At 37.2% G+C, this 11,199-nt stretch overlaps 3 protein-coding genes across 3 annotated transcripts; 2 read left to right on the top strand and 1 right to left on the bottom strand.

Annotated features, from left to right (window-relative positions):
* Positions 1-4,156, top strand: LOC110872225 (receptor-like protein EIX1). The gene has a single exon (XM_022121006.2). The coding sequence runs from the start codon at positions 217-219 to the stop codon at positions 3,700-3,702; it is 3,486 nt and encodes a 1,161-aa protein (XP_021976698.1). The 5' UTR covers positions 1-216; the 3' UTR covers positions 3,703-4,156.
* Positions 4,157-5,199: 1,043 nt separating this feature from the next.
* LOC110869651 (60S acidic ribosomal protein P0-1-like) lies at positions 5,200-5,747 on the bottom strand. Its single transcript, XM_022118890.2, has 2 exons — positions 5,415-5,747; positions 5,200-5,319 (listed from the first exon to the last, which is right to left on the bottom strand). Exons 1-2 carry the CDS (start codon positions 5,745-5,747, stop codon positions 5,200-5,202), a joined length of 453 nt encoding a protein of 150 aa, XP_021974582.2.
* Positions 5,748-8,519: 2,772 nt separating this feature from the next.
* On the top strand, positions 8,520-10,154 carry LOC118481186. The gene is made up of 2 exons (XM_035976475.1): positions 8,520-8,620; positions 9,362-10,154. Exon 2 carries the CDS (start codon positions 9,486-9,488, stop codon positions 10,029-10,031), a length of 546 nt encoding a protein of 181 aa, XP_035832368.1. The 5' UTR covers positions 8,520-8,620; positions 9,362-9,485; the 3' UTR covers positions 10,032-10,154.
* The last annotated feature ends 1,045 nt before the right edge of the window (positions 10,155-11,199 follow it).

Raw genomic sequence — 11,199 nt, 5'->3', positions numbered from 1 at the left:
TATTAACTATAGATTGTGAGTTGAGGATTTATGTAAAACAAAATTTTATCCATTGGGAACTGGAGGATTTTTGTGGATGATATTTGTGTATTGATTTTCCACAACGACTTGCAAAGTCTTCCATGATCCCTTAGCACACGTCCATCAACAACTATTACTTCATGTAGTTTGTTCATCATATTTCCTCACATTCTTCTAAAAAGTTGAGGTTGAATCATGGGAAATCATTGGGTTTGGGGGCTTCATCTCGTTTTATTAAGTATTTTTTTGGTTGCAACCAAATATACTTGTCTGGGCGCTCAAAATTCAACAAGAAGCTGCCATGAACGAGAGAGACTAGCACTACTCCAGTTCAAAGACAGCATCAAAGATGACTTTAAAATGCTATCATCATGGATTGGCAGTGATTGTTGCTCATGGAATGGAGTCCGCTGTGATGGTGCCAACAGAAGAGTTGCCGGTCTTCATCTCAGAGGAAATTACGCGGACTTTGATTCCTATAAAGAAGATTACTACTTAGAAGGTGATATGCTGAACGCATATTTGGCTGAGTTAAGACATCTGCAACATCTGGATTTGAGCGGAAATAATTTTCAAAGAAGTCGGATCCCTAAATTCTTTGGATCCTTCAAGCAGCTAAGCTACCTCAATCTCTCAAATGCAGGGTTTAGTGGTGTTATTCCCCATCACATTGGAAATCTCTCCAATTTGAAGGTTCTTGATCTTGGTTCAAATGATATGCGCATGCCAGATGATATGGCATGGGTTTCTGGCCTTTCCTCACTTGAGCATCTTGACTTGACCTACGTAAATCTTTCTCAAGCAAACAACGTTGATATGGCATGGGTTTCTGGCCTTTCCTCACTTGAGCATCTTGACTTGAGCTACGTAAATCTTTCTCAAGCAAACAATGTTGATATGGTATTTTACATGATTCCTTCATTAACATATTTAAGTTTGCATGAGTGTGGACTTACTAATGCTGATCTTGGTCTTCACCTTAATTCAAGTAAAATACTTCCCAACATTGAACATCTGGATCTTAGCTCCAACCATTTTAAAGGTCAACTCCCTCACTTTTTTCAGAACTTGACATCCTTAACGTTCCTTGATCTTTCATTCAATAATCTTAGTCTGGCATGGAACTCTGTAAACCTGCTAAACATGATCCCTTCTTTATCTGAATTGCATTTGTCAAGGTGTGGGCTTCACAATGCCCCCTTTTCACCCACTTATTTGAATTCCAGTGCCCATTCTAACTTACAATATTTTGATCTTAGCGGTAATTCAGTTGAGGGTAGATTTCCATATGAATTAGTGAACATCACTTCCCTAAAAGTCCTTGACCTTTCATCCAACAGTTTGAACTCATCAATTCCTGTCATGCCTAACCTTCTAAAGCTCGATGTTTCTTTTAATAACTTTGAGCACATCAAGCTTGTTGGGATTTGGAGACAATGTCATCTGAAGGAATTGAGCTTATCATATAATCATTTTGGAGGAGAAATGATAGGCCCATCATCAAACACGTCTGAATGTTCCCACTATGCTTTAGAGGTGTTGGAATCAAGTGGAAATGAATTAAACGGTTCGATTCCAGAATCTGTTGGAAAACTAAACAATTTAAGAGTCTTACATCTCAGTATAAACAGTTTTACAGGTTCAATCCCTAAAGCTTTGGAGAGATTAAGATATTTAGAAGAATTAGATCTGCTTCATAACAAATTAACCGGTCCCGTTCCGACATTCCTTGGAAACCTTACCAAACTTGACCTTTCTGATAATCAATTTAGTGGTTCTATCCCAGAATCATTGGGAAGATTAACAGGTTTAACTCTTTTAAGTCTGGAATCAAACCAGTTAACAGGTCCAATCCCAGAATCATTGGGAAGATTAACAGGTTTAACTCGTTTAAGTCTGGAATCAAACCAGTTAACAGGTCCAATCCCAGAATCATTGGGAAAACTAACAAGTTTAACTGATTTATATCTGCAATCAAACCAGTTAACAGGTCAAATCCCAGAATCATTAGGAAGATTAACAGGTTTAACTGATTTAAATCTGCAATCAAACCTGTTAACAGGTCCAATCCCCGTTACAGTTGGGCAACTCACCAAACTCGTTGACTTAGATGTCTCTAAAAATTCTTTAGAAGGAGTGGTTATGGAAGCCCATTTTGCTAACCTCTCGATGTTGCAGTCGTTGGATATATCTTCAAATCATAAGTTGATTATTAATATCTCACATGAGTGGATACCTCCATTCCAACTGTGGTCTGTTGGACTTGGTTCTTGCAAGATTTTAAATGGATTTCCACACTGGTTGCAAAATCAAAGGATGCTTGTGATTCTGGAATTGTCTAATGCTAGCCTATATGGTCTTCCACCAACATGGTTGCAGAATATGCCCATGCTTGATTATTTAGATCTCTCTCACAACAAACTCATTGGATCTTTGATAAACCTTCCATTTAGCGAAGATACCAGGTTTTTATCTCTACAAGACAACCTTTTCAATGGGTCAATTCCAAGGTCAATGTGTCGAAGAAGGTTGGTTATTCTTGATGTTTCCAGAAATCGGTTATCTGGAAATATTCCTGATTGTCTAGAGAATCTACAAGAAATGAGGATGCTTATGCTTGGTTCAAATGGGTTGTCTGGAGTCGTTCCAAGTTCTTTAGGAAATATTACATATTTAGCATGGTTAAAACTGAATGACAATAAGTTCAATGGCCAAATACCACAAGACTTGGGAAAGTTGAGATACTTAGAAGGTTTAGATTTGGGCAATAACGAATTCTCAGGAAACATGCCAAAATGGATTGGAGAAAAACTTTCAGAATTGAGGATTCTGAGGTTGCATAAAAACAACTTCACAGGAGGTATTCCTCATTCTTTGTGCAAATGTTCAAATCTTCATATTTTAGACATTGCACACAACAACTTAACAGGATCCATCCCTCATTGTTTTGGAGAGTTGAGTGGGATGGTTGAGGCAAGAGATGAAGATTATCGACAATCTTATGAGAGCATTGATGTGATAGATGTGAAGCAGGTTATGAAAGGAATCGAGCTTGAATATACAAAAACGAAGAATTTAGTTGCTAATATGGACCTTTCAAGCAATAAACTTACAGGAGAAATCCCTGTAGAGCTAACTGCACTTGCTTCATTGATGGGTCTCAATTTGTCTCATAATCATCTGAATGGGAGTATTCCAGATAGCATTGGAAACATGAAGGCGTTAAATTCTCTCGATCTCTCAGACAACCAATTGAGAGGGACAATCCCTCCAAGCATGGCAGCTTTGAACTTTTTGAGCTGGATGAATCTGTCACACAACAACTTGTCAGGAAGAATTCCAACAGGAAATCAACTGCAAACACTTACCGACCCATCAATGTATGCGGGTAACAGGGATCTCTGTGGTGCACCTCTGCCAAATAATTGTTCCAATCATGAAAACCCACCAGCCACAAGAAGCAAGAACAAACACAAAAATGCTAATGAGCCAAAGAATGTATGGTTTTACTTGGACATAACATGTGGATTTGCAACAGGTTTTTGGGGTATTATTGGAGTTTTGGCATTCAAGAAGCAATGGAGAAGGAAGATTTTTATGATTGCAGAGGTAACCATGGATAAAGTATATGTGGTGGTTGCAGTGAAGATTTCCAAGATTAAAAGAGGCAGAGAAGCCTGATGCATTCTTATAAATTACAATATTTGTAAAATTGTTGTTTTGCTTTTAAATACTTATGTTGTGCTATATATATATATGTATGTATCATGGTTGTGTTTTATAAAAATAAAAATATTGCAATACATGAGATAGAATACAGGTGATAGAAGAAGTGGACGAAAGATTAGATATGCACAACTTACCAATGGGTAGAAAATCATGTGATGACAGTAGATTCGCTCTATGTTGAAATGCCATCCTCTATTTGAATTCGATCTTCCAGCTGAGTCCTGAATAGAAATAAAAAGGCAACAACAGCAGCAATGATGATTACCAAGAAACAATCCAAAAAGAGGTATGCAACAATTGTTCAGTAAGTGATACAAACAACTGTAGTTCAAATAACAAATCTCTCATTGTTTTTCGTTCTTTAGATTCTTTCTCGTTCTGTTGTCTTTCCTGCAAAATCTTTACATAACACAACGCCATTAGAATCTGCAAAATCTATACGTAATACAAAGTCCTTAGAATGACTAGACTGTAAGTTTCAAAAGTCTTAGATAAGGAGTTTACTTTGTTGACTTTAAAAGCATATGAAGACTTGTTGCTAGCATCACCTAAGGCCATGCGTAATGGGGCATCATTATAAAGGCATGAAGAGGGAGGGGAATTTCTAGGATAACGCCAAATGAAAGGAAAACAAAATGGGAAGTAATGAAAAGGCATTAAACGAGCGTTAACCATTACACTTTTTTTAAAGAAGCGTTATGATGCTGATGTGGCGGAAGTTGCCCCTTAGGGGCATTAACCATTACAGATGGTCTAATGGATTTGTTTAAGGAACTAGATGGTATTAAAATATCAAGCATCTTACCTTTTTTTAATCTTGGTTTTGGTTACAATTTACAACTGAATATCAATATATTATTTTGGGTTGCTATGAACAAAAGAGGCTAGCTCTGCTCAAGTTCAAACACAGATAGTGTCAAAGATGATTTCATAATGTTGTCATCATGGGTTGTGGATGATTGTTACTCATGGTATCAAGTTAGTTGCGATAGTTTCACCAGTAGACTTTGCCAGTTTTCATCTCTCCGGGGGAATGTAAGGGGATTTTCTAATTCATGTGGGGGAAACACTCACCACAACAATTTAAAAACATAACTTAGTTGATGAAGAGTACTTCATAAAATCGACTGAACTGCTTAAACCGAAGCCAGTCATCCGGTTTAAGGATTCATAAGATTCGGGTTTGACGGTTTAACTGTGTCAGTTTGGAATAGGCCGTTTAAACATTTCTAATTATTATTTTGAATTTTTAATTAGAAAGCTTATTAATAACAAACAGATATTAGAACAAGAATCCAACTCACCGCTCTCATGACCAACAAAAAATACGTAGCCACATTTATCTATCAGTAGACCTTTTCATTATCTGTACATAATCCTAATTGATCATCAAGAAGTACCAAACCATTCATAAACACAATAAGATTATATAAATAATGAAAAAATAACCTACTTAAAAACCGTATCAACTGAATTGTAATATAATTTGCTTAGCTGCAATGATTTGAAAATAAGTATGCACATAAACAACTTATCGATCTCCTTATTATTCTGAAATTTATCTTCAACCTTTAAAAACCACTTCATTTGGAGAGCAAATTCATATGAAAACCCAGCAACCACTGCCAAAGGGAACACATCCCAATATCCATCGACGAACACACCAGCGGCTGCAACTTATATCCCGCAACCATTTCACTCACTTCCTCTGGGTCACAATCGGTCAAAATCAACCCAACTTTGCCGTTAATATGAGGAACTGCGCCAACAAAAGCGGGTTTTCCGGCAGATGGGGCATGGATCTCGAGTGAGCGCCTCATGAAAGAATTCTTACCCATTACGACAGATGAGTGGGGTCGCAGTCCTTGCCTTATGGCCTGAATTTGGCTCACACGAAGATTGTCAGCACTGACGATGACAAGGTGGGTGTTGTTGTGTTTGAGATGGTTGTGTAGCTTCTGGAGGTGGATTGCCTTCCTTGCCGCCTGAGAAGCCATTGGGACGATAAGAATGGAGGTTGATTTAGGGGTTAGTGTGGAATACGACAAAAAGATTTAATGCAGACATAGTTATACTAACGCCGTGGGTTATGGTGAGGCTTGGGTTGGGGCATATGCTGACACGTGGAATGAGAGCCCCCCACCGCCTGGTTACGTGGCCGCAGGGTATGGCGGGGCGTGGGTTGGGTGCACCGCGTGGCATAATAATTAAAAAAATTATAAAAAATCACACAACATTTATAAAAAAACCTACAACTTCATTAAAATTTTAAAAATTACATAATACTAAAAATTACATAATTTCTAAAAATTACAAAATAACAAACCTAAAGCGTTAAATAAATTTCAAAAAGGTCGATCTTGTCGAACGCCGGTGGGGTTGTTGGGTTCGTGGGATGGGGGGACAAGGTGTACAAAAAAACTGGTTTTAGAACCGAAACTGGTTTTTTTAACCGGCTTTTTTATAACCGGTTTTTTTTAACCGGTTTTTTTAACCATCGGTTTTTATACCGGTTACTATTCTTGACTTCAAAAACCAGTTATTAACCGAACCGGTTATTAAAAAACCGGTTAAAACCGGTAAAAAACCATTTTTTTTGGTAAAAACCGGTTAAAAACTGGTCCCAACCGGTTATACTGGTTATTGTTTTGGACCTCAAAAACCGGTTAGTAACCGGAACCGATTATAAAAAAAACCGGTTTTTTTAAACCGGTTTTTTAATAACCGATTTGTACACCTTTATATATATATAGAGGCCTTTGGGGGACCCGGGTGGCGGTTAGAGAATATGTGGGGACCGTTTGAATTTTAAAATTCGAAATTCAAAAAGACCGCCTGACGTGGCGGGTGAGCCAATGAGATTCAGCCAACTAGCATGGCCATACCGCCCCACGCCCGGCTTGAAAGCCAAGCCCCAATGGCCACGCCCCAAACCCAAGCCCACCCGGGGTGGTGGCTTGGGCGTTTTCCCCCAACCCAAGCCCCATACCCCATGGTCTAATGGTTGCAATTTTCGCACTCAGGTGATTCTTATTAGGGATGAGCGTACTATCGATATCGAAAATACGGGTACCAAAATTTGTCAAAACTAGGTATCGGTGCGGTACCGGTATTTTAAGGTAAAATTTGGTATTTTACCAGTACCGTACCGATACTGAAAATGCCAAAAAGTGGTACGGGTACCGTACCGAAAAAAATCGATACCGGTACCCGGTACCAAATACTCATCCCTAATCCTTATCACTAACCCATGTTAAATTTTCTAGTAAAATATGTGTGTAATGTATATTTTACCCCTAAGATTAAAAAGTTAGACATAAGTGAGCCCCACCCCATCCCACCCTTCTTCTTTCCCACTCCATCCTTTAAAGATAAGATCCATTCAGACTTTCAATAATCCGACCATTATAGTTGACCAATTCACATGCACAGCCCAAGCAATTTGACTAGAATCTTCAACCCTCTACTCAAACTCTCTTTGCCCGATTCTGTTATTCTAGTAAGATTGAGAAATTAAACATGACACTGGCAGGCATCTAGATGTTCATGGAGAAGTTGAACCACCTTATCAACTAGGGATGGCAATCGAACCCGAACCCGATGGGTAAACCCGAAACCCGACACATCTGGGACAAGTTTGGGGTCAGTTAATCGGGTTTGGGACTAGTTTTTATTTTTTTCGCTGGTTTGGGATGGGTTTGGGATTTGGTGATATACCCGTTTACCTGACCCAATTACCCGATAAATTAAACCCGTTTACCTGATTGTATACCCGATATAATTTCTTTTATATTTTTAAATATGTAAATATATAATAAATCCTTTTTTCTATACATATATATGTATTTTATCCCGTATACATTATAGTTATTTGATATATTTCTTGAGTGATAATACTAAATGTAACTCATTGGTAGTTACCCGATGAGTTTTGGGTCGGGTATACCCAACGGGTAAACTTTTTAAAATTAGTGGGTTACCCAAAACCCGCGGGTATACCCGATACCTGATGGGTATTTACCCGCTAGAAACCTGACGGGTTTTGAGACGGGTTTGGGACAAGCTTATCTAATCGGGTTTGGGGTTGGGATTACCTAAATCCGTCCCAAACCCGACCCATTGTCATCCCTATTATCAACTGCAATTACAATCCATTCTATGGCTTGACTAGAAACTTCTTGTAGAGCAAAATAATTGCACATTTAAGACACAAAGACCTAGCCAGAGATGAGCAATTCATTTGCTTCACACGACCTCCATTTTGATTGGTAACATACTTTCCTATATGATCTATCGCAGATCATGATTATCTCACATAATTTTGTATCACACGTTTTTGATGTTGTATCTCACAACCCATTCTTCAATTTGATTCTTACGGTAATAAATAGTGTAGGGACTATATGGTAATTGTTAGATAGTGCAAGGGGTTTATGTGTATTAATTGTAAGTACATAAACAGACGTGGGAATGAGAATCAGTAGCGAATGATTTTGAGGCTTTCTTCCTCTTTTGATTATTTCTCTTCTATCTCTCGCTCACACGCTTGATCACCATTTTTACACGTAACAATGGTATCAGAGCTATCCATCCTCTTGACCTGAGGGTGTAGTAACAATCAGATTTCAGATTTCAGTGATTAAAGCAATTAGGGCAACAACAAAAGCGGTGTAACAATCAGAATTCAATCGAACAGGTAGCAGTGATTCACATCAACGATTTGAAGGCAAGAATCAAGGAAATTGGAGATTCAATCTAAGAAGACCTAAAATTCAACTCAAGGAATCGTTGATTTAGCAGCAACAACATCAAGAACAGATGACTACCATGGAATTAGCAATGGAGGAGATCATGTCAATAAGGCAAGAAGGTACAGTTTTCGATTACTGTAGTGTATTTCAATCTTTGTTTGAAAGGGTTAAGAATTCTAAAGATGTGAGTGAGGTCTATGCTATATACCTTTTCATTGATGGTCTAGAACCAAGAATTAGAGAAGTGTTCATCACATGGCATCAATATAGTTATCATAAGGTGAAATACTTTATTTCTTTAGCCTTGAAAATAGATGCTAATAAATTGCAAGATTCATTTTCTCTGTTTGATCTTAAACCTTCATTCTACGTAAAGGAATCAGTTTTTGATTCTAGGAAAATTCTTGATGAAATAATGGAAGGTAATGAATCCTTTAAGGATGTTAAGATTCAAGAAATTAGTAATGAAGATAGGGTGTTTGATGAGTCCGCCTACAAGGTGTTTGACGAAATGCTTGAAAGGTTTAGTGGCGAAATTAAGGTTCAAATCCATGATGAATCTGAGAATGATAATGAGAAATTTGAAAATGAAATGGTCTTTTTAAATGAAGATTTGAGTATTCAAAAATTGTGTGATAGTATTGATTCACGCAAATATGAAAATAAGGATGTGAAATTGAAGTGTTTGGATGCTTTGCAAGAAATTGTGTTAGTAGTGGATAATAATGAGATTTTTGAAATGCTAAGATGGATAACAGTGAAATAAATGGGGAGGTTGACTTGTGTTTTGATCAAGAAAGATGGCCAGTAAAAGTGTATACATGGCATAAATGGAAATCTAAGCAATTTATTTTCATTAGGTTGTTGAATCTTGATTGTTTAAAAAGGAAGGTATATGTGTGGCTCAGTTGGAAACATAAAGAGTCAGTAGTGAAGCACTTGTGGCACAAATGGAAATCTAGATCCTGGTTTTTCATTAGGATAATGGGTATATATTGGTTAAAAAGGAAGGCAAAGGGTTATACATGGCACAAATGGAAAATTAAACCAAGATGGCTCAAAATTAGTTCGACGGGTGCTTGCATCTATGTGGGTTTGGATAATAAAGATTGCATATGGTTGACTAAAAAGAATGGGAAACAATCTATGACGTTTGAAATTCGAGCACAGTATGATGCATTGGGGTTGAAAGTTAGAAAACTAACATCAAATAGCACATGGGTTGGAAATAGGAATGATAGTCTAACCAGATCTGCTGATGAAGACCAACAACTATTGAGTCAGCATTTGCACACAAAGAAACATGAACTAGTTGTTGTAGTTCATGAGAATGAATTTGATCAAATCATACACAAAGTTACAAAAGATAGCATGGGTTCTATAAATGATTTTTGTATAATATGTTTAGACTCTACGTATCCCATTTCATGCTACTTGGCTGTACTTTTTGGAAATGGTGCTACTAACTGGCTGGGAATTTTGGCATTCAAGCACAAAACTGAAATTGTGAAGAGATGGCTAGTTAAATGAAAATGGAAGAGCAATATCATATGTGACAAGACTGTAGGAAGTAAAATACCAAAGAAAGTTGAAATTGAGATATGTGAAGGCGAATTAAAAGTCAATGTTTCAACAACAGGGAATGCAAAAAAATTAGATTTGAGTTTTCATTATTTAAAAGCTTGAATCTTGAGATCAAGAATCTTTTAGGGGAGGAGTATTGTTATGGTAATAAATAGTGTAGGGACTATATGGTAATTGTTAGATAGTGCAAGGGGTTTATGTGTATTAATTGTAAGTACATAAACAGATGGTGGGAATGAGAATCAGTAGCTAATGATTTTGAGACTTTCTTCCTCTTTTGATTATTTCTCTTCTATCTCTCGCTCACACGCTTGATCACCATTTTTACACGTAACATTGATCCATTCACTAGATTGTTTAATTACCACTCACAAGTTCTTTCTTTGATAACGTCACATGATCAATCTTCTTTTCTTCTCTTCATATGCTCATTGTTAATAGAAGAGCAGGGTCGTCATCTTCTTCGGTTTAGACACAATAGAGAAAGCCTCTTTCATACTTGGAAGAGGCATGGAAGAGGCTCTCTAATCAGTGAACTTGTTCTAACACTAACAGATTGATAAACATTATCAAGCCCCATTAAAAATTGCATAAGTTTAACCAAATGATTATATTGAGTGAAATTTCATGGTAATCATACAAAGCAACACAGAAACCAGATAAAACCAACGAAATCTTATTAAACCACTAAATTCTTCAACTATTACAACTTGAATCAAACCCTATTGACTAAACAAGATTATCAACGAGATAATCCACAATAGGGGTGTAAAAACGAGATGAGGTGGCAATCTTCTCTCTCCTGCCCAACTTGCCATCTCACAACAATTCTCTCTCCTCTAAAAATGGGACCACACTCTCTCTCCTCTCTCCTTAATCATCACTCACATACTTGTTTTTTCTCATTTTTGTGGAAGAACTTTTCTTCCTTCTCTCACTTCCACATCACCATCTCTTTTCTCCACATCATCCTAAAAACACCAAAAAACATCCTATTGTGGATGCTCTAATCACACACGAGTATAGAGAAAGAAAGTTGTTAGGTGAAAGTAATAAGAGAAAATATCTGGAATAATGCTTCTCTAACACACTTAATTAACCCTTTTATATACAG

Source organism: Helianthus annuus, chromosome 8, assembly GCF_002127325.2.
Source record: "Helianthus annuus cultivar XRQ/B chromosome 8, HanXRQr2.0-SUNRISE, whole genome shotgun sequence".
Lineage (NCBI taxonomy): Eukaryota > Viridiplantae > Streptophyta > Magnoliopsida > Asterales > Asteraceae > Helianthus > Helianthus annuus.
This window is presented reverse-complemented; position numbering and strand designations above follow the sequence as displayed.